The 24,932-nt window shown below is 33.1% G+C and overlaps 2 protein-coding genes across 27 annotated transcripts in view; both read left to right on the top strand.

Annotated features, from left to right (window-relative positions):
* The window catches only part of LOC144965237 (tropomyosin-2), a 68,693-nt gene that overhangs the window by 31,185 nt on the left and 12,576 nt on the right, over positions 1-24,932 (top strand). For 18 of the 26 annotated variants that reach the window (XM_078900359.1, XM_078900360.1, XM_078900361.1 and 15 more), the window contains 2 exons: positions 18,256-18,373; positions 21,349-21,419. In XM_078900359.1, coding sequence (XP_078756485.1) covers positions 18,256-18,373; positions 21,349-21,419 — 189 coding nt within the window. Of the gene's footprint in view, positions 1-17,837; positions 17,956-18,255; positions 18,374-21,348; positions 21,420-21,915; positions 21,987-24,932 lie in introns of all 26 variants that reach the window. The other 8 variants (XM_078900366.1, XM_078900363.1, XM_078900357.1 and 5 more) reach the window with 1 other exon arrangement.
* LOC144965236 (E3 ubiquitin-protein ligase Ubr3-like) lies at positions 420-10,688 on the top strand. The gene is made up of 9 exons (XM_078900346.1): positions 420-869; positions 2,970-3,183; positions 4,490-4,632; positions 5,005-5,154; positions 5,467-5,577; positions 6,509-6,642; positions 7,109-7,337; positions 8,137-8,321; positions 10,555-10,688. Exons 1-8 carry the CDS (start codon positions 569-571, stop codon positions 8,286-8,288), a joined length of 1,434 nt encoding a protein of 477 aa, XP_078756472.1. The 5' UTR covers positions 420-568; the 3' UTR covers positions 8,289-8,321; positions 10,555-10,688.

The raw sequence follows: 24,932 nt of genomic DNA, 5'->3' as shown, positions 1-24,932 counted from the left end.
GAAATGTTATTATTGACCCTTAAAATATGCAAATCAAAAGACTTAAATTTTATTGGATTAGATCACATTGTTCTCGAAGTACAAAAGCTCCTTATATTCTATTATTTTTGATTAAGTTATTATATAGAGGAATTTAAATGATTTTAAAAGATCGACAAACACAATCGAAATCTCATTTGACAATCATATTTTAAAGAATTATGAATCATCACATACAACAATTATTCTTGGAGGTCGACCGTAATTGCAATAAGAAGGAAAGCCAAAGCTGTGAGTTTTGTGACTAGACTGACCAGTGCAAGTTGGTCACGCTTCACACTTCGAAGAAAATCTCTCCGCAAGTCTACCTACTAGTATTACCCTAAATGTATAGAGAGCTCTTGTTTGTGAACTTGGATTTTGTCATTTCCGGTGTTGTTAACCATTTGTTGATAAATCTGGGAATAGGCACAGTCAAAAAGATTTTAGATAGAGGGCTAGGGAGTAACAGTAACAGCATGATGTGAAATCTCCATTTCCGAGATACGTATTGTATGTAAAAAGAGAGATATAACTGATACAGAGGACAATGGCTTCGAATAATCCTTTTGGGAATCCTTCCACATCCTCTATATCAACAATCTCCTCGACATCTTCCGAGGCCCCTGTTGTTCATAGTCCAGTTCTCAATAGTGTTTTACGTCGAGAAAAAAGAGCCGTTGCGTTATATTTGAAAGAAGAGAGTTCAAAAGCAAATAATGTGAAACCTCTAAATGACTACTTGGACCATATACTCGACCCCCAGAGGCCAATTGATGATTTTGAGAATTTGGAAACATGTAAATGGATAATTGCAGGAGGACTGACTTTCGAGGAATTCTCGAAGAAAGGTTTGTTTGTTAGCCGTTAGCCTATCTACTTTTCAACTCATAGTATATACTATAGTATTGCCATACTTTACTGTACGTGTAAGATGCAAGTTAAATCAAGTGCTCATAAATCTTGCTTGGGGCTATTTGAATGAAGCGGAGTGTCTCTTTTCGCAAACGTTTGCCAATAGCCTACTGATGATAGCCTGTAGGCTATTCGCAAACGTTTGCCAATAGCCTAATGGCTATTGGCAAACGTTTACCTTCTGATTATACACAGACGCTTTTTTAAAACTCCGCTCTGTTTAACAGTTATTAACTTTCGAGAAGTGAAAATTTTAAAACGTTCTCTGTACACATAGAAATAGTAAAGTTAATCAAATAGTAATAGCAATAAAAGTATAAAATTACTTAAACAACAAATCAGTTGAGGGATAGTAAGTTACTATATAATAATTCAGAAAAGTGAGTGGAGCAGGCACTTATGTTGATATCAACAAGAGATGAAGTGAGTAGGAAAGTGCCAGAAGGCAATAGAGAATGAAAATTTCGCGGTGGTGATGGGGGTTTGAACCCGCGACCTTACTGGTACGACAACTCCGCCTGGCCGGGGAGAGTGTGGCTCGACTGTATGAGCTAACCACGATCAAAAAAAAAAAAAAGATTGTCTCTAACCCTAGTCATTATTAGAGCCTCTCTTTTCCCGACTACTTGAGATCACTGGTCCAACACACACAACCTCCGCGAAGTTAGTTAACCAGCAATTCTCTTTCTCATTTTCTTTTTGCCAACTAACTTCGCAGAGGTTGTGTGTGTTGGGACCCGCAATCTCAAGTAGTCGGGAAGATAGAGGCTCTAATAAGGACTAGAGTTAGAGACTATCTTTTTTGGGGATCGTGGATAGCTCATACGGTAGAGTCACACTCTATATTGTATATATAATCAATAAGACATTCAAGTGGTTAGCGTGGCCAAATGGGTAAGCCGTCTGAGAATTCTTGTGACTGAGGTGGTCATAGAGGAGACATGAGAGAGATGACCTTGCAGAAAGGGCCCTCCATCTAGATCTGTCCTCAGCTTTCCTCATTAGTGTGGGCCTACCCATCCTTGTCCATTCTTTTGCATTATCTATCCAGCACTTTGTTTGCCGTCCTTTCCTTCTGTCTCCCTCCAAAGGCTCTTGCATAATGGTTTTTGCCAATTTGCTGATTGGGTCGATCATCATAACATAGTAGTGTGAGCACCAAGACAATTTTCTTCTTTTGACTATAGACAAGAGGGATTCATGTAGCTCTGTTAAGGGACAACTCTTCCGTAAGCCTCTTAATTGGACATATGGTCTGTCCAAATGATGTGGGATACATCACCTTTTTTCGCTTTGTGATCATATTCCTCCAAATTGTCAAGATGGATACAATAAAAGCAGTCAAGAATCCCATGTTGGATTTCAGGGAAAGTATATTTCAAGAAGTTGATGTTGTAGAGAAGATATCAACAGTAAACAGGGGGCAATAGAAATATAACCATGTTGCTTTAGTTATCCAAATCACAGAAAATGCTTACTCCAGTCCTTTCTACTTTTCAATTTTCATTGCTTTAACTTTAACATCAACTTTTTATCAGTCTTTTAGTTCACATACAAATCATTCTCTTTTGTTGACAAATTTGTATTGCTTTGCAGAGTAAAGCAGAGAGGGAATAAAAAGAACATTTTAGCACATTGTTTTGGATTCATCATTTTCAATGCATTTCACGATGCTTCATTTAATCCTTCAGAAAATCATATGGACTCAAATGTCCATTTCATACAGTACAAGTCACCTTATTGTACTTGTAATAATATAACATCCATTACATTACCGCCTACAGTTTAGTATTTATTCACAATTGAGTTGAAAGGAGTAAAATATGTAAACTGCTTTACCCAAGGACTTAATGCTAGGACCAGAGTTTTGTTGTCCAGTTGGTCACTGATTAATGAAATTACCATGCCTTATCATTGTTAGAATAGAGTAGACTGACAACTCAGGGTAAAATTGTATGGCATATTTTTTTCTACCAATTTTTAGACATTAAATGTGGTTTTCTTAGTAAAAATACTTTTTTTTTTGTCTCTTTCAGTTCGAGATCATGACAGTTCAGTGATGTGCGGTCTTGTGTGGACTGCAAACTTCGTAGCTTATCGTTGTCGAACATGTGGCATCTCACAATGCATGTCTATTTGCTCTGACTGCTTTCAAATGGGAAACCATGAGGGCCATGATTATAACATGTTTCGCAGTCAGGCAGGGGGTGCTTGTGACTGCGGAGATGCAAATGTTATGAAGCCTGAAGGGTAATTTTTAAAAAATTTTTCTTTATTTATTTCAAGTTTTGTCAGAGGAAGTTTTAGTTTTACAAGTAACTTTTTTTTCTCATAAAATTTTGAAAATACTGTTTGGAGATATTGCAAAAATATAAAGTAAAAAGAAATACAAAATTTTACAAAACTATAAAATATATCTTAAAAGTGCTTTTGACAAAGTTTGGGTTTAATTAATTATTTTTCACACACATTTTGAAGGCAATCAGTTGAGAATTGAAAAAAAAAAACAGGTAGAAAACAATGATTTTAAAAACTGCATGGTGAGAAAATTGCACCTGAAAAAAAAAAAAAAAAAGACAAAATAATAATTTGACAATTGCAAAAACCCATCCAGACACTACCAAACTATGCAGTGCCTTCCACCTCTTCCTTTACTAATTATTGTTTTTTTATTGAAGCTCTGTTCATACTTTTTTTTACAGTCATTTTTATTGTTGTTTGTTTTTTTCTAATTCAGTTCAATTCAATTTAAAAATTTCTTTATTGTCGGAAATATTCTGCATATTACTCAGAGTACAAAGGAGTTATAGCAAATAATAAATAAGAATAAATAGATAAATATTAGATCTTTATGATCTTTCTCCGAGATTCAAATTATTTTCTTCTAAAGAATAATGTATGAGCATGAAGATTGGTTTGTACCTACAACGAGTCCCTGATAGCTATAGGTGGTGACGTATATTGTAAGATTGTTGACATAAAAATGACCAATTCTTTGGTGACTTGAACTGCATAAAATAGAAATTTGTTTCTATATAGCTTGTTTTGGGAATAAATGATATGTTGTAAAGCACTTTGACCAAGGTTCACCTCTGAAAGTACACTATATGATGTTCATATTATTCATTGTGCTCTATTTGCCAATTTTGTATAAATGGCCTTTTTGCCTATGCCAATTTTTTCTTGTGCCAAGACACCGGACACTTAGGTGCTGCTAATAATAATAATGATTATTTTATTATTATTATTATTATTATTATTATTATTATTATTATTATTATTATTATTATTATTATTATTATTATTATTATTATTATTATTATTATTATTATTATTATTTCATTTTTTATTTATTTAAAAAAAATCATTATTACTATCATTTTATTACTATTATTAGAACATTATCATCTTCATCATCATCATTGTTGTTGCTTTTGTTGTTGTTGTTGTTATCATTATTATTATTATTATTGTTATTATTATTATTATTAATCGTCATAGTTATAAAAAATGTATTATTAATTGTTTTTGTTTGTTGTCTTGTATTTAATTTAAGGTTTTGTCCCCATCACGGAGAGAACCGTGATAATAAATCAACACCTGAGGCTCCATTAGAATTGATTACTGTTGCAAAGGAAATGATGCCACGCCTTTTTCTCCGACTTCTATACCACTTACGAGACCAATTTGTCATGCAAGGTAAAACAAGTGCCAACATTGTCAAGTTTGATAGAGAGCTAATTCAATATTTTTATCAGAGTAATTTTTAGTTTTTGTAATTTACTTTTTATGAAATTTATCGAAAGTTAATGTTTATAAAAATTCATTGGAGTGGATGAATCAACAATAATTTGATGTTGAGTTGATATGAAAACCAATGTAGAGTATTCTTAAGTAAACTAGCATTGTAATGATAGGATAACAAACAATTGTTACTGAGAATGTCACACTATAAAAACTAGAATAAACTAAAAATCATAGATTTAATCATTCCTAGACTACCGTTTGACTTGTTTTAGATTCAAAGTAGTTTTATTGTTTTCCTTTTTTTAAAACAATTTTATTTCTAAGTGCGAATGGGTTGTACAACATTTTCACTTAGCATAAGTGAAATGGAGCAATTTCTCAACTTGATGCAATCTCTGAGTGACATGGGGGCTGTAATGAGACGAGTCATGGCTGAAGCACTCACTAACCCTGCACACTATACCAAGTCAACAGGTAAGGAAGTCGTAACTTTCTAATTTCAGAATAATTTGTTTTTATTAGATACTTTTTGTATGTTTCATTAGTTAAAAATTTAAACATCAACATACATACTTTTTTATAAGTCTATTATTCACCTTTTCATCTAAAAGACATTGAGTATCAAAATTTGTTATTTAGATATGAAAATTTACATTATATGAATTATAAATTAGAATAAAAGATGTGTGTTGTTTATGTTATAACAAGATTCAAGATTCATGGTTATTTTTTAAAAGTCTTCATTTTGACCCATGAGTATTTCATTATTAATTTTTTTTCTCTCAGAACCCAGCTCTGATAAAGATAATTCAGTGGAAGTGAAAAACTATCAAGTCTTTCTTCAACAGCTCAAAAATGACTGCATTCCTTACCCATCCAATTTTGACAAATACAAAGGTATGCAGTTATATGCTCTTTAAGATTTTATGTCAAAACTTTTTTTTTTGGTCCCTTGAAGTTTAGGTATAGTCTTGAAATATCTTTTACTAATAAATTGAATAACAAATAAACTGATTTTTAATATGAGAAAATCAGTAGTTGGGAAGGAAAGGAGAGTTTAGTAGTTTCCTAAATTGGTCATGGATGATGTAAGATTAACATTTTAATTGCTTGTATTTTTTGTTGGTTTTGCATGAGTATGACATTTTTTTACAATTATAATGCAGCACGGAAATCTTCAACAAGTGGGGACCAGGCCTGTATTTTTGAGATTTTTGTGTTGAGTATTTTACAAAGAATGTGAGGGTTATAAACGTGGGTGGTTCTCGTATGGTCCCATTATAATGATGTCACGTTTAGTGGGTCTTGTCTCATTCAGAGATAGAATAAGGTTCTACTTTTCATGTGCTATATCACTCCTCACCTCACCCTCAACAGTTTGTTTTATTTTAATATGTAACAGCAACATCCTCAGGCCATCACTGCCCCCCTAGTCTCCCACTGGTTGTGGTACACATAAAAGTTAGAGTAAGGCATTGCATGCTAAAATCGCTCGTCAAACATGCTTCATACACCCCTCCTACCTCCCTCCAGTTATTCACACTCATACACACTCACTCCACACAAACGCATGTGTGACACATTAACTAACACACTTAATGCCATCCGGAGAGTGATGACAGCTTTCATTTCTGTTCAATACAAACAATAGGGAAAAAGTTATATTAAAAAATGCAATAATGAATGTCCAGATTGTTTGAGATTTCCGTGTTAGCCTTACCAGGAAGATAGAGGGATTAAAGAGAGGAATTGAGAAGTATTTGAGATTTCCATGATTTTGAGATATCCGTGCTGCACTGTATGAGATTTTTATATTTCTGTCATTTAGATCTTCCAGGAATGTCTCAAGAATTGAATTATACCACTATCATTGAAGAACTTGTGTTCTGGGTTTTAAGGTACGAATTTCCTCAACAGTTGGTCACTTTTTTGTTAGGCCTTCTACCTGATGATCTCTATAAGGTAAGACAGTTTTTATATTGATGATTAGAAACAAACAGTAGTAGTTGTAGTAGTAGTGATAGTAGTAGTAGTAGTAGTAGTAGTAGTAGTAGTAGTAGTAGTAGTAGTAGTAGTAGTAGTAGTAGTAGTAGTGGTGGTAGGAGTAGTAGTAGCAGTAGGTTGATAATGATAATAGTAAAGATAATACTGATATTGCGAATAATAACAATAATATTAATATTAATTATCATTATCATCATCCTCATTACAATTATCATTATCATCATCATTTTTATTACATAGAATTATCAGTTGAAGTAATTATCAATGAGCAATTCTCTCTATAAATTGATGCTGATAGATTTCATCATAAGATTATATAACATAGATGAAGTAATTTTTATGATTTCTCTCAATCCATATAATAAAATCTAAAAGTATACAAATGTTGAATTACATCAGCTTATATATCTTTCTTTAAAAACAGGAGGCCTTTGCTGTTGCATTTGTCAAGCATTATTCTCGTATCTCAGTGGTGTTAATGGTAGCAAGGGACAGATCTATGGTGGCAAATCGAGTGGTCCACATCAGCGTGCAGCTCTTTAGCAACAGGGACTTGGCAGTGTTCTTGACAGAGAATTACAACCTTCTCCTCATTATTATTCTTAGTCTAGCCGACATGATCATGGGGATCCGTGTTGCAAGTTCTCTTGAAGGTAATAAAAAGTGTTTATCTTTCCAATAAATGTTCATTTTCAATTTTTGTTGCTTTTTAAAATATTTTTTTTGTTCGTTCAGTGAAGATTTTTATAAATTGAAAGCCATTCCTCATCATTCACTATTTTGAAAGAGAATGCCAGATGAATTGGGCAAGGGGGGGGGGGGGGGGGGGGGGGGGGCTCAGAAGTTAGAGCATTCTGACCTTCATATAAGCAGACCTTCATTTGAATCCACATAAAACTGCGATTTTTCTCCGGTCCTTCTTTCCATCCAGTTGTGAATGGGTAGCTATTTCTAAATTTGATATTGCAGAAAGTATTTTGTTGTTGACCAGTGTCCTATCCAAAAGTTAGCTCAAAATTATTACACTGAGCAGACAAGCAGACAACTTATTCAAGAAATTAGCAAGTCAAGTTACTGTCTCTTCATTAATGTTACATGAACATTGTAGGCATGAGGACATGTTTAGACATTTGTAAGAACAACTGTGCTTTGTTTTTTTGTTTGCTTTTGTTTTGTTTTTGTTTTTTTTAATTAGTCCAAATTAATCAATTTCTTTTGCCATCATCATCATCGTCATCATCATCATCATTATTATTATTATTATTATTATTATTATTATTATTATTATTAGTATTATTATTATTAGTATTATTATCATTGTATGATCGTTATTAGCATTATTATTCATTGTCAGTTTGGAGCAAGTATGCTCTTTTTTATCATTTCACTCTCCATAAGAGGAATTCATGTTTCTTTGAAACGAAATTTATTTTTTTGGTTGAAATTTTGCAGATCCTGAAATGGAATCAAACTTTCATTGTGTTGTAAACTGTGAAGACGAGATAATGAAGGAGCACTGCTACTGGCCTGCTGTTAGCGATCTCATCAATGTGTTGTCCCACCGAGCCATTGCTCATCGCTTTTGGAAAATTCCACTTTGCTAGCTCTTTGGTTGGATCTGTTAAGTGATATGCAAGGTAATATCATCTTAATATTATTATACCATTTTTTCTTTTTCTCATTGATTGATTTTGCTGATCAAGTTTGATTCATTATTAGCTTGGACATTCCCGATTTGCTGGGAAAGTAAAGATCCCAGTTTTCCCACAAGCCTTATTGAGATAAATCTCTGCTGTCATGTCAAGGCACTCTCTCTTGATGTATAGCTATGAAACAAAATTGGTCTTTTCTTTAGAATTACCATCCATCTTTTTGTTGTTTCATTTAAGAGAGAGACTGTGTTTGGGGTTTTTAAGAAAATATATACTAGCAATCCAAAGAAAGTATACACATTTAAAATCGTCATTACTTTTTTATACGTTGACGTAGGTTAATGATTTTCCACTGAGTTGTTTACCATTAGCCTTTCTGTGTACTGATATTTGATGTTTTTGTTTTTGACCTGAAATTCGTTCACTACGTCGCGCACATGCTAAAATGACCTTTTAGCCTCTTACTCTGGACAGGAAGTGTGCAGATTAATTTTTTTGCCAACCGTCTCTTCTTGAAACATTTTCAAGGCAGGAAAACACAATGCAAAATACCATCCATTAATGTACACAATGTCACGACTTAGTTAAGAAAACATGCACATGCCATTGGTCATCTTCAAGCTGGACAGTCTGTGACCATTGTCACAAGAATGCTTAATATCACAAGGAGAACTTTATATTCGTTAGTCCCTTACCTTTTGTGTCATTTCAAGTCGATCCACTAACGAATATACAGTTCTCCTTGTGATATTCAGCATTCTTGCGGCAATGGTCACAGACTGTCCAGCTTGAAGATGACCATGTGCATGTTGTTCTTAACTAAGTCATGACATTGCGTAGATTAATGGATGATATTTTGCATTCTGTTTTCCTGCCCTGAAAATGTTTCAAGAAGACACGGATGGCAAAAAAATTAATCTACACACTTGCTGTCCAGGAAGGGGCTAAAAGGTCATTTTAGCACGTTCGCGACGTGTCGAGCGAATTTCAGGTCAAAAACAAAAACATCAACTATCGTTACACAGAAAGGCTAATGGTAAACAACTCAGTGGAAAATCATTAGCCTACGCCAACGGATAAAAAAGTAACGACGATTTTAAATGTATATACTTTATTTTGATCGCAGGTATATATATTTTTAAAATGCAAAAACATGTCCCTTTTTATTGTTTTCTTCTGTTGTACATCTTTGTAAACAAATCTTCAAAATTATGTATCACATTCAATGGACTATTAAGTGAATTATAGTTTTTGGTGTTTGACATAAAAAACTGCAGTTTACACACTGTTCATCTGATCAAGTCGATGAAAATCACAATAATGTCATAGATTTGCATTTGTAAATTTGTAGTCCCCATGATTTATTCTAATAACTTTGGCAGTAACTAGATACATCCAAAGGGATGTCAACTGAATATTTGTAGTTCTGAACACCTTTATGAAAATAATGCATCATCGATTTTTCATACAAACCATTAGCCCTGTCCCTAAATCTTTACTTGTGAGGCCAGTGTCAGACCGAATGAGACAAAAGACTGATGCAAGCTCAGACTTTTGTCAACGCATAGTCCAACACATTTTGAATTTGACTGTATGTGCATAAGACTATTTTTATCTCTGGGACAGTGACTCAGAACCTCCAACAATTCACCCTTTGTACACATTGTTTGATCTGGCTGTCTATTTGTAGTCTAGGGACAAATTTTGATTTGGTGTCCCTGCTCTATTTGTATTTTTTATATGGTATTTGGAGGCAGAGGAAAAGTTGCAATAAAATCGCAAAATGAATGTCAGGCTGAGACAAATGTGTCCCAATTAGCCATTGACCTTGTCCAAATTAGAAGGGTAAATTATATAGAAATATTCCATTGCTTTGAATTTCGTCCTGGTTTGCTGGGTTTCTCGATTGAAGAGGTTCCCAATTTCCAGGTCTTATTGTACTATATTCAATCATGCAATCATCATCATCTTTTTTCATTGCTTTTGTTTTTACAAGCAATTTCCTGCTAATGCAATTATTATTATTATTATTATTATTATTATTATTATTATTATTATTATTATTATTATTATTATTATTATTATTATTATATTAATATTATTATTATTGTTATTATTATTATTATTATTATTATTATTATTATTATTATTATTATTATTATTATTATTATCATTCTCTTTCTCCTGAATGTTATTTCTGTTATTTATTTAAATTCAGGCATGAATCTGAATACCAGGGAAATGACTCAACATGTGGAGTTTGAACCTGACACATACTACGCTGCATTTTCTGCCGAGTTGGAGATCTCAGCTTCACCCATGTGGTCCCTCTTACTACATTGTCAGACCCCAGTATGACATTTACATCATATCTTAATAACCTTTCACCTTAGTTAACCATTGTTTTTTTAAATCTGTTTTAAAAACTATTGTAAATTATTATAAGTATCTGTCAAAACATATAGAAAATTGCAAGAAAAAATGAAAAGGTCTTGTTTACTTACAAATGTTGTCCTTGAACTTTGGAACGGAAGATACTAGATTTAAACCCCATTTGGACACACATACTGATATTTTTATTTTTATTTTTTCTCATCAATAAAACTAAACAATGTTATCAGAAACATCTCTTGTCGTCATTTGGTCGATTCTAATCCCAACATATTCGGATGAACATAGATTTAATCTTGAATTTAGTCTTCATCAAAGAGCCCATGATAGTTGAAAATATCTTTTATTTCTGTCTTATCATTTGAATTTCACAAAGCTCTCAGCAATATTCCCAAAAAGAGAGGTTAAACAAGAACATAATATCACGAAAGGAGACTGTATTTAGACTCTTGACAAAATTTTATTGAATATTGTTTCCAAGGAATGTCCACATTACTATCGGTATCACAAATTAATTTATGCTAAAATACATTTTATTTTTGTACAAAAAAAAAACAGCTTGCAAATGAGCCCTCTTTGGAATGACTAAAATAAATAGTCGTATCTAAATGGTAGCAGGTAATTGTAACAGATTCATCGACTCTACAGCATCTGGGATAAACCTCTGATCTTTCTATTTTATGGCTCAATAAGACTAGTGCAATCTTTTACAATTTTCCTTAAATCCCTCACTTGAAATATAATTTTGAATGAACATAATTAGAATCCTTCCAACTGGTTTGATTTTTATTAAAAAAATTTTTTTTTGCTTTGTTCTCGCTTTTCAACAGGACACACGTTATTTTGTCAGTGAAATGGTGCGTGGGGCAACCATTGCTCTTCAAGATTGGTATGAGGCCATAAACTTTAAAGATGGCATGAAGGTAAGATCCTGATAATTGATTTGTTGTGAGGTAAATAAAAGAGAGAAATGGAGGGGGGGGGGGGGGGGGGGGGGTGGGAGAGAGAGAGGGGTTGATGAGAGAGAGAGAGAGAGAGTCCAAAATAATTTGTCTCAATTTTTAACCCCCAGCCCAATCCATATCAGCTGACCTTTCACCTCCCTCTCCATCGTTACTTGGCTACATTCATCATGTCTGGTGTGAAGCACCACGGCATAGACCTCAACAATTTGGTGCCTCATGAAAAGCTAATGAAAAAAATTATGATGCACGTTCTTCAAATTCAGGTTTGTTCTCTTAATTCTTTAGGAATTTATTGGCATGTTTGACACTTTGAGTATCCCAGTAGTTTATTTGACAGAGCACGCAACTCTCACGCAAATGGATCTGGTTCTCATCCATGTGCTGTCTGTTTTTGTTTTTTTGTTGTTTTTTTTTCCTCTCAGATCCCTCTGTCCACCTAGTTGTGATTAGGAAACCAGGCCAAGCTAGATTTAGTGAAAAGTACTTTGCAATAGCGTTTTCTAAAGGATTGCAAAATACAGTTCTTGTTCACTTAGTGTTACAGATTTCTGAAAAAAACAAAACAACAAACAATCTTGGCTCTATAGTGGGTCTTTTAGAACTAAACGACCATAATAATACCTTTAAAAAAACAACTAAAGCTTCACTGTGGGTCTGTGGCTCTAAATGACGACAGTAGTGATGAAAAAACAACTGTTGCTCCCCTGTGAGTCTTATGGCTCTTAATGACTACAGTGACACATGAAAAAATAACTGTAGCTCCACTTTCGCTCCTATGGCTCTAAATGACTACACTGACATATTTTTTTAAAAATGGTTCCAATATGGGTTTTGTGACTCTAAATGACTCCAGTGACACATGAAAATAACAAGAGCTCAACTGTGGCTTTAATGGCTCTAAATGACTACAGTGACACATGAAAATAACAAGAGCTCAACTGTGGCTTTAATGGCGCTAAATGACTACAGTGACACGTGAAAATAACTAGAGCTCAACTGTGGCTTTAATGGCTCTAAATCTAAATGACTCCAGTGACACATGAAAATAACAAGAGCTCAACTGTGGCTTTAATGGCTCTAAATGACTACAGTGACACGTGAAAATAACTAGAGCTCAACTGTGGCTTTAATGGCTCTAAATCTAAATGACTCCAGTGACACATGAAAATAACAAGAGCTCAACTGTGGCTTTAATGGCTCTAAATGACTACAGTGACACGTGAAAATAACTAGAGCTCAACTGTGGCTTTAATGGCTCTAAATGACTACAGTGACACATGCTCATTCTTATTTGGCTTCATGTGATGGCATTGATGAGCTATTGGTCTTTCTGTCCTGTCCTGCGAGCATATGAATCAGAATATGTAATAATTATGATGTATTGTGTTTTGGATTTTTGTGGTCGCATTGGCTCACTTCACTTATGTATGAATGATTATCCAACTATAATTCTCTTCTTTTCTTCTTCTTCTTCTTCTTCTTCTTCTTCTTCTTCTTCTTCTTCTTCTTTCTTCTTCTTCTTCTTCTTCTTCTTCTTCTTCTTCTTCTTCTTCTTCTTCTTCTTCTTCTTCTTCTTCTTCTATTTCCTCCTTATTCTTCTTCTTCTTCACTCTCTCCACTCTCCTCCACCTCCTCCTCACTCTTCTCCTCCTCTTCCTGCTCCTCCTCCCTCCTCGTCATCGTCATCATCATTATTATTATTATTATTGTTATTGTTATTATTATTATTATTATTATTATTATTATTATTATTATTATTATTATTATTATTATTGGGTTTTTTTGTTCTTAATATTACAATTATGTTGTTTTTTCTAAAGGTCTGCTTAGCTCAGATCTATGCTGGGATGTGGGTGAGGAATGGCATTCAGATCAAAGGTCAGGCCATGACCTACATTCAATGTCACTTCTGTTACTCTATGGCTGATGCAGATCTATATTTACTGCAGGTTGGTTATTATTAGTTATCATTATTATCATCATCAAATAAACATCATCGTCACCATCATCTTTGTGATTATAATGAAGATCATTATTTTGTCTCAATATTTTTTTTTCATCTTTACATAAGAATAAAGCACATTTTGGAGCTGTTAATTTCAGTTTTTTGACAATCTCAATGAAATAGAAACACATTATAACAAAACCATCATCAAAGTCAGTAAATATAAAAATATTAAAAGAGTAAACGAGAACACATTTTTTGATACTTAATTTAGTAATAAAGTGTATTTTGTGAATTGAATCTCGGTTTGGTGTCATAAATGAAATGATATTAATCATGGCTTCACTTTCAGATTTGTGCTTGCAAGCTTGATCCAGATTATTTTGTCCAGACTGTTTTGGAAAGGTAATTTGATTTATTTATTTTTATTCAGGCCTTTGGTTCTTTCAAAGGATATCTAGAGATCATTTCATCAAAAGTTTTAAAAAAATTTATTTAGGAATTTATTAGCATTTTTTTACTACTATAAGTATGCTGGTTGTTTATTTGACAGAGCAATCAAGTCTCACACAAATGGATCTGGTTCTAATCTTTGTTTTTGACGACAAAAAAAAAAAAAAAAGAAAAAGAATGCTGTTCTGACTGTTCCTTTGCCTTATGGTTATAGTACTCTTACATTCATTGACATTTTAAAGAAATGAGAACATCTCTTTGTCAACTGGCAGAATATGAATAATAACTAACTTTGGTAAAATAATGGCATATCACTAAAACATTACACGGTTAATTACTGGGATTGGGGGTAGTAGAAATTTTGAAATGACATTCATTCCCCCCCCCCCTCCCCCTCTTATATCTGTTTGAAAGCGCCTAGAGCTCATATTGCATGAGATGTTGGCGCTATATCATTGTACATTATTATTATTATTATTATTATTATTATTATTATTATTATTATTATTATTATTATTATTATTATTATTATTATTATTATTATTATTATTATTATTATTATTATTATATATATTTTCTACAGGTTTCATATTCTTAACTGGCTGTCCTATGCTGTGGAGCCATCTAATGGGGGCATTACCCTGCATGCTGAGCATGAACTTGCCATGGTTGAGGGGGCCTTGAGCCTTTTCTCAGCACTCCTAGGAATGCACACATATCTAGGTACATATCAAAGTGTGTGTGCGTACTTGTGTGAGCCTGTGTGTGTGTGTTTGTAATAGGAATAAACCAGCCAAGCTAAAAATGCATTAATGTGTGATGTAATCGTGTTATTGCCTTAAACAATTTAAATCAAAAGTCAAGGTAAGCAGTCATATATCGAAAAATTAATGACTTCTGACCTTCACCTTTTAAAAATTATTTTTCCATCTCTTCACCGAACTGAACTTGTATTGAATTGGGTCACCATGACTTGTTACATCATTGAAATAATACAAAGGGGAGTAACATGCAATAGTGTTTTATTTTTGGGGGGGTTTTTTTGGTTGCACTTTAAATTAAATTAAAATCTACTTTTAATCTTGTCTTACTTAAACCCTCTATTTACTCTTTTAATATATTTATATTTACTGACTTTGATGATGGTTTTGTTATAATACAGTTTTTGACCAATATTGAATATTTTGTAACCTCGGAAAAGCACTCCCAAGGTTGGACTGATCCATACTCCGAAAAGATCAAATGATTTAGTTCATCGCAAGAGTCCTTTGCTTACATACTGCACTGCCAAAATGGCCTTCTCGATGAAACACTATCATGAATATCTAAGACTGTTTTGCAACCAAGAGTTTTACCATACGATTTACAGTCTTGGATTTCAAATGATTAAGTTACTTTTCTTTTTTTAACATTTTGCTTAGGAATGTCAGATGCAGATTTGATTCGCAAAGAGATGACCTCCCTTTTATGCATGAATGACCGCCAACATAGCACGCTGATGGACCTGATGCCCGAGAAGACAGGGGTCAATGGATTGGCCAAGGAGCTCTTCGAGCCAACTCTCAAACTGGTAACTTGAAGTTGAAGTAATTATGAAGCTGTCTGAAGCCATGGACAGTAACCTTATTTTGAAAGAAACATATCGATGGCCCGTTGATCAAACCTCTGAAGTATAGTATCGCAAAGAGGCTACTTCAGAGGTTTGATCAACGGGCCATCAATATAACTTTCCAGCTTAAAAGTATGGAATGAAGATAATAGAACATCTTAAAGAGAAATGATTTAACATTTTGAATATAACAATAACTTTTCATTATTCTAATATATTAGATTTTGTTCCAACACACATTCGCAGGTTAATAATATGCTTCTTTCAAAATACTTAACACTATGCAGATATTCAGAGGACATAATATTGGACAAAAATAAATTTAAAGAAATTATTAAGAAATTATTTGCTACGATATAAAACAAAAAGCCTAAATTAACATTAAAAAATACAGGAAATGTAGACCTGTGGATGATAATACTGAAACATTTAGTTACGTCGTGCACCAAATATCTCTCTCTCTCTCTCTCTCTCTCTCTCTCTCTCTCTCTCTCTCTCTCTCTCTCTCTCTCTCTCTCTCTCTCTCTCTCTCTCTCGTTCTCTCTCTCTCTCTCTCTCTCTCTCTCTTTCTCTCTCTCTCTCTCTCTCTCTCTCTCTTTCTCTCTCTCTCTTTCTATCTCTCTCTTTCTCTCTCTCTCTCTCAATCTCTCTCTCTCTTTCTCTCTCTCTCTCTCTCTCTCTCTCTCTCTCTCTCTCTCTCTCTCTCTCTCTCGTACCGTGGCAATCAAAGGGATTCTTTGCTTCCCGATTGTCATCTGTTAGCTCTCGCTTCGTCGTGTTGTTCTGATGTTGGTAGAGCATGCACCAGTTGCCCTAACACACATTTGCAGTGTGTCTTATCTTCATGTCTTCACACACCAAGTTGACACAATTTGCTATATTTCTTTATGACAAGTTCCGATGTCCAATTCTCGACATCACTATTTCTTTGACGTTTATGATTGTTCATATGAACATTGCCGGCAATATTTTTTTGCGAATTTGTCATGTAAAAGTGAATATTTAATTAGGGACCCAAACGGATGTCTTTGGTTGAGTTTTGTTTTGCTGCCGTCTGAAATCCTTTACTTCGTCTGCAAGAAAAAATGATCATTAAGCCAGTTTCTCCTTAAGACAAAGAAGAAATACAAGAACAAAAACTAAACAATTCTGCAACATGCCTGAAACATTTGTAGATCACGGAAGTGACCTTGGGAGACCTTCTGCACATTCCTCGTAGTAGATTCACTTTGTTATTGTTATTTTAATCGTGGATCTTTTGTCAGATGTCATTTATTAAATTTATTTATTCTATTTGTCAATTTTTAGTAGTGTTTGTAGATCAAACTTTGATTGCTGGGTGGGGTTTCCGACCTCTCTCTCGGGCTGGCTGTTCCAAATTTGAGGCCCTGCAAACTTAAAAGATCTTTAACCATATGGGTTTTTTAAAAGACTCTGTAGATAATCGTAAATTACACCCAGGTGAATAAAAGTTAAGATGATCTTTAAGGTAGGTGACGCTTTTCTTTAGAAACAGTTTCGTGGCAAATGCATGCTATTTTATAATTAATAAGTGCCTCAACAGGCAACCAATAAGGATTCATGAATGTTTGTTTGGTCTATACAGCAGTTCTAGTGACAATACGGGCTGCAATGTTTTCAGTGCTCTGTAATTTTAAAATTTGTTTTCGCTGGAAGGCCTACCAAAAGAGAATTACAATAATCTAGACAAGAAAGTCAAATAAGACTCTTTCGGCTTGTTTTGTAATATCTTACAGATATAATATATTGACTTTAGTGTTGGAACATTACCTCTATCCATTTTATGTCAAAATGATGAAATTTAATTGTCTGTGATTTTTATCTCGACCTGATATTTTTTCAAACAGAAAATAAGATAGATAAGTCGATAAAGTTTAAGTTTTATTATATATCCAGTCAACAAAACTAAAAAGGGCCGGACCCTTGATGCATTATAATTCTAGGGTCATTCATTACAAAACTGGTTTTTGCACTGGTTTTTGGAATATTACTAAAACAATGTAAACATTCAGAAGATTATATCATGATCTTCTGAAGTCAAAGCTCAAGCTTCTCACATTTTTCTTGCATGTTTTTCCCATTGTTTGGATTGCAATTTTTTTTATAATTGCTATCAGATCAAGGAGAACATTTGAAAATAAAATGTATACTGGGGCAGAACGTTTGGAAGAAACAGAAGTTATGCTTGCTCATGCAAGGCAGGTGGCCAGTGAGGCTGAAACCAGATACGATGAGGTAAGCCATATTGCCATCATTCCAAGCAGCAAGCTACTGCACAATATGCTCATGGTCATCACTGAAACCATTTTGTAGCATACATTGTCCTCTACCACAAGATGATCTGAGCCATCAGTGGTGACCATGGTGCAAAAAATGCAGTTTGATATTGCTGAAACTAATTTTAATTTTTCTTTGAATATTTCAGAATTGCTGCACCAAGTTGGTTCTTCTATAGGCAGAGGGTTTTTTCAACGGTTCTTCTTATTAACCATGTCTTGTTCCATATTTAATCCTAAATTTCTATTATCTTATCAGAGGTCGCAAGGTGCTCGAAAGCCGAAGCTTGGCTGATGATGAGAGACTAGACAGTCTGGAGGCTCAACTCAAAGAGGCCAAATACATTGCAGAAGACGCTGAGAGAAAATATGATGAGGTGATTGGCTTGCCAGCACGGATACTACTACTGGCATGCACTGTGATCTGTAATGAAGACTTAACCTTGCACTTGATCACCATTGGTTGCATTGATTATTACTACTAACACACATGATTCTTAACACTAGCATTCTAGTTGTTGTTAATTAGCTGTCTCTGGAGTGAATTATATTTTATATTCAAATCTTTACATTCAATGACTTTGACTGTTTTTATCATTTTGCAATAATTTCCTCATCCAGCTCCTTTTTTACCTCAAAAAATATATATTGTTGTTTTCAAATTATTTTTTCTTTCCAAAGGACATGCTAAAATGACTTTTCCTCTTTTTCCTAAATGCTTAAAGTTATGGTCATCCAGAGGAATAGTTTAACAAGTCATCTATTATTTTTTTTTTCAGCGTAATTTCTGTTTAATCAGTTATAGTTCTTTTAGATATTTTGCTTGTGTTGTTTTGTTCTCCCCCACCTAAATTGATTTAATTTTGAATTCGCTAAACTATGTCTTTTCTGCTTGTTTGTATCTTCAAAAGTGTCAAGTAAGCCATTCATTTGGTATCTGTATTTAAAAGTTGAATTGGGGCACTGCCACTTAATGGCACTTTGTCTGCACTTATATGTAGGAGGGACATATTTTTTTTGTCCTTACATGCACATTATTGATTGAAAAAACTTCAAGCACATTTTTTTTCACGATTTGAATGGATGCTTTATCAAATGTGATTGTTAGTGTTCCAAGCACCCTGTGCTCAAGAATGATCATTGTTCCTAAAAGTTGTGTTGTGTTTAGAAAACAAGTCACTTTTGGAAAACTATCTTGTTGTTTTAATATTTAGTCCAATTAATTACATTTGTATTAAGGGTGAAAAAGATAAAAACTAAATTCCAGTTATTATAAAAATAAGTTTAGCCATGATACGAATAAGTATAACTATTGTTTTGTTTTTTAAATCATCTTCTCTATCATCCAAAGAATATCAATTCATTCATTTCGAGACCCTCTTGATTCATCAGAAAAGGAAGTTGGCAGTAAAAGTATTTTCCATCACTGGTGAATATTTTATCCATTGATAAACCTTGGCAAATAATCTGATGCGTATTCTACTGTTACAGGCTTGGCATTTGTCTTTTTTTCTTTTCTTTTTTTTTGAGACCAGAAATCCTAGTAATTTAAAAACGATGTACTAATCTAATGTTAAAGTGGATATTAGGAAAGCTATGATGCAATAGTTTTCATAAGGCTTTTCTATTTTTCAAATGATCTCATCCAAAATATGGATTATAGATTACTGTAGTATAAAATTGACAAGTGAAAGTAAATACATCTTCTGTTCATGGTAGAATCTTGTAATAAGTCTAAGAGCTGGGTTTGAGAAAACCAACGAAATTCACAAAAACATTTGTAATAAGCACACTAGTTCACCTCATTTCGTTCCAGCTGTTTCATAATCTTCTGAGATCACTCCAATTAACTGTACTTAGATTAAACTAAACATGTTTTGAAAGGAATGTTTCAGGATGTTTCTCTTTTTAAAAAAAAATATTCTACAATTACAAGATTTTACCAGCATTGGACAGCAGACATGTGTACAGGCAGAAAAGATGATTTGCATGTATGTGTGTTTTTTGGGGGTTTTTTTTAAGTTAACAAATTTCAGTTCATCTCGAGTTCATCTTTGTTCACAGTGTTATTGTTATTTTATTAACTTATGTTAACCTTGCATTAGATTATACTTAGGAGAAGTGGCTAATCTGTCAAGATAAATTGGACTGTTTACTTGTGCTGCATTTCATGTGTTGAAATAATTTTGGCTTAAATTTTACTGGTACAATTTTTTTTTTTAATTGATTTTTTTATGCTTACAATAAGAATCACATTATCAAAAGATTGAGAAATCTAGCATTAGAAACAGTTAGAAAAGGCATTTCAAAAGTCAATTTATCTTTCAAATTTCAGGTGACGATCTGGCAATGTTTTGTTTACCATTGATTGTTTTTAATTTTACAACAACAAAAAAATACCAAAAAAACCCACAAATTTTACCAAATAACCAGGTGTCAGCATGTTCCAGGTCCCATCCTCTTATACCTTTGGCCATAAACAAATCAACCCCCGCCCTCCCCATCCCCCTCCCTTGGTGTCACAAGCATGATGCTAAAATGTCTTGCCATTTCAAAGTTGTTGCCACAATTCAAAGACTGCTTTTTAAATGCATGAATAACATTGAAACCTCCTGTCTTCCAAGCATGAGCATTAACATCTTCAACAACTTTGTACTTAACAGTTCGTACCGCCTAGCATGTTGTTTGGTAGTTAGCTATGCGCGATTGATTAAGTTGCACATTGTACATCATCAGTCATAATCTTTGACACTGAGTTTAGTATGCATTTGCAAAATTAATAACTTTTTAATTCTCCCGTATTAAAACATTGTATTTAGGAGAAGATTCTATAAAAGTATTCATTCAATGTCCGTGCATGTTCTCATGCCTGTCCATTTCTCCTTTTGGGTACAGTTTATTTAAACTCATTATGGAAGCTCCCGGGTTGAGTTTTGGTTGTTGTAAGAGCCATTTAGATAATCGCTGTTTACTAGATATAAATCTTATGGTATAATAACAAACATTAGATTCTAGTTTATAGCATCTGATCAAAATTGGTCACTATGTCCTTCGAAAATAAATGATTGTGGTATTTTAGCAATTTTTATACCAGCACACTCTTGAAGTTTCTTTTTTGTTTGTTGTTATCATAGTTCTTCATTATTTATTCCACGAACCAAGTTTTTATTGATTAATTCAGTTTTGGTGACCCTTTTCTTCAAGTCAATTTCATTTATTTGACCGACGTGACAAACTAAGTTCTATATATGATGTGGCAAGAGTAACATTTGTAGTTGGCATTTTGTATTACTTGTGACCCAAAAAAAAAAAATCTAAGGAGGTATTTTAAAACTATTATGGCCATTTGCAGGCTGCCCGTAAGCTGGCTATTACAGAGGTGGACCTTGAACGTGCTGAGGCCCGTTTGGAAGCTGCTGAGGCGTAAGTGGAAACAGACACTGTCATTACAGTCAATGTTTCACAGACTTTTTCTGGTTTCTTTTGTCTCACTTTTATTTCTCAAATATTTTGGTTTTATTTACCTCCCAAATTGATATCTTATGAAACCAGAAGGAGTGTTTTAGTTTTTTTTTGTTGAAAATACATTTTGCATATTATTTGATCATCTGTCAATTTTCATTTGGTTATTTTCAATTTCCATTTTAAACTTTTCAAAATTATTTTGATGTCTCATAAAAAATCGACATGAAATAGACAGATTTTCAAAATTACCATTGGTTTAAGGGTTGAACTTTTTTTTGTAATACATTGAGCAAGTTGATCACCATTTTGTATTGATCATTATCATGTCTTACCACCCAAACACTCAGTCTTGCTCAGTGTATAGCAACCCAAAGATATGACGATCTATACTTAAGTTTAAAGCTAAGCATCCCTTTTATTTGTAATTGCATGATTCCCATGTGGCAAACATTAGGCAGCCCGCAAATTGGTGGTCTTAGAAGGCGATTTAGAGAAATCTGAAACAAAGTCTGAGAATTTAGAAAGGTATGGTTCAATTGTTTATATCAAATTTTTATTCTTAATTTTAAAGTCATTATATTTGTGAGGGCTCATACTAAAGAGAGGTAGCAAAACTAAGAAGAAGAAAAGTTATTGGAATCTGTGATTATGGTTAACATTGTGAACATTTCATTTATTTGTTTGTCTGTTTGTTTATTTGTTTTTGTTTTTGTTTCTTTATCAATTTGGCAGATTAAAAAAAAATAATCTTGCCACTAGATCTAAAATGTCTGTTTGTTTATTTGTTTTTGTTTTTGTTTCTTTATCAATTTGGCAGATTAAAAAAAAATAATCTTGCCACTAGATCTAAAATTGAGAAAACCATTCACAAAGATAAGCAAAAATACATTATCTCCATCTACTAACTAAAGTCATGATAGAAGCTTTACCAGCAGAATTTCTATTCTCAACCCCTTTTTTAAATGCTGGAATTGATTTTAATTCAAATCTGATTGCTTCACAATGGAGAGAATAAGCTGTAAGTACAGATTGCTCCTTTCCTTGTGCTTTCTGTTCTTGGTGGTTTCAGACTTAAAAACGTAAGTTCAAGTAAAAGACAAAAAAAAAGAAGAACGGAAAACAAACTCATAAACGCATAAAAGGGGTGAAAAGAATTATGTTTCAAATTTGTTCCGATCAATAGTATCTAGTGCAGTAGTTTTATAACTAATATGCCTGCTGATATATTCAATAAGAAAGTTTTTCATCAACAAGTTAAGAAACTTTGGAGATATATATTACAGTAATAGCCTGAGGAAGAAAGCAGAAACCAAATTTATGATTATTGATAATGTAAAAGGATAGAATTAGACAAATATATAGATTAAATAATCCAGTAAGGAATGGAAAAAGGGAACAGTTTATCTATTTTAGGTGTCATAATAGATGTATCACAGTATGTTAAATCTTGATTCACAGTACTATGTCACTCTTTTTTGGAGAAGGAGAGGGGTCTATATCTCAAAAACACAATATGACTTGTGCCAAGATTTCGTATGAGCCCTCATATTTATTACTTAGTATAAGTACATACATAATTCTCCTTTTAAAATGTTTACTTTCATAATTAGCCGCAAACCAATCATTGTGTCATCTGTTTAAGGTATCATTGATATAACATATTGTATTTCTATATGAATGGTTCCTGTTGCAGCATATTGATTGCAATTGTTTGATTTTTGTCCACTAAATTTATTTTAAAAAAATTTATTTGACATTCTGTACCTCTTATTGCATTAGGGAAGCTACATCATACTTCACCTACTTTACTATACAAACTCATAGATTCATCTGTGACAATTATATTATCTCTTCAAGAACAATATTTTTAATATTTTTTAAAAAATTATATAAATGACATCATGTTTTTCGACTGTGACAACGATTCATTCTTTAGAAATTGTGTAAACATTTTATCATTTTTATTTTATATCTTACCTTCAACTCTCATCACCACCTGTTTTTACACATGACATTTATACTCAGTGAACAGATCACATCAAATCATAGGTCTCAGACATGCATAAATCCTCTCATCCACCGGCATTGTTTTTCAATTAACCAACTAACATGCATGTCATGCTGTTGATGCATGGTGTTAAAGAAACCCTTAAGATTGGATTTATTGTTTCACACATTTAGCAGAGTGGTCATTTATTTTAAATCTTTAGAGATTTCTAGATCCTGATCTTTCTCAAAAGTAAGGAAGAAATGCGTTTCTTAAGATGTATTTATATTTTTTTCTTGCGGGTTAGTTATTCCAGTCGTCCATCTTACAAAACAAAATGAGCAGCTAGCCACTGTATGCTCAGTTGTAAACTCTGCTAGCAGTTATTTTTCTGATTGTCTATCTGATTATGGAATTAGGAATGTTTCAACAGCAGTTAACGACACCACTAATCTTTGAAATTCATCTGTGACTACATCATGGATGGTTTTGCAGATTCTTAGAAGAAGTAAAATTTTCATCGTCTTCCATATATATTGGTGAGAGAGAAAAAAAATTGGAAAAGTTTAGAAGCCTGTAACTTCCGGACCAGTCTGAGATTTCACCACAATCAAAATAATTTATTGAAAATGACGTACACAAATTTTCACGCAAATATATTGAAAAATATTGATTTGACGATTGTTTTAATAAATACACCTCAAATTTGCCATATCAAGGTTTTAACATAATTCTCAAATTCTGATATGATCTGTAGATCTTTCTTTTTGCTTTAGCCTTTTTTCCATGATCCAATGAATGATTCTAAAGTCTAGAATTGTGATACGATCCCCAAGAATTTTAAACTGACTCCTTTAACTCTGCTTCTCTGTAAACTGATGTACGACCATTATAAACCACCTGGGACATCAATGACCAAATGCTGCAATCCATTAGATTCAAGACAGGACTCATTGGAGGCCTTTCATCTTTAGAATAAATTGAATGCCATTTTCTATAAATAGTAAGAAAGTATAATGTTGCTAGTGTTGGAATGTGTCCTGTCTTGTTGAAAAACAAATGACCGCTCAGGGGAAAAAGTGAACCAAAGTCTGGAAATTATTTTTTAAACAATTTTGCACATTCATTTTTGTGGTTGAGATCAGTGAAATGTAATCTTGTGTGTGTCTTTTTGCTGCCAACTTATTCTGCCAGACTCTATAATTTATTTTTGAAAAACATATTGCTTTCATGGTAAAATCTATTCATTGAAATGTCTGATTTTGTTTAATTGTAGACAACTTTATTCTGTAGGCTTTTAGCAAAAACTGAAAACAAGACAAGTTTGGAAACTTTTGATATGGCAATTTTCGAACGACAATGGTATAACCAGCATAGTTTTTTAACTAGTAAAAGATTTTTAATTCAACTTGGCAAGTGTTCATCTATGATTTTGTTCTTGTATAATGTCAAATTTCGGATGGTTCTGATTTCTACATTTATTG

This window comes from Berghia stephanieae, chromosome 2 (assembly GCF_034508935.2).
Source record: "Berghia stephanieae isolate SIO BIC M18660-M18661 chromosome 2, UCSD_Bste_1.3, whole genome shotgun sequence".
Taxonomy (NCBI): Eukaryota; Metazoa; Mollusca; class Gastropoda; order Nudibranchia; family Aeolidiidae; genus Berghia; species Berghia stephanieae.
The sequence above is the reverse complement of the archived record's forward strand: the minus strand, read 5'-3'. Positions and strand labels throughout refer to the sequence as shown.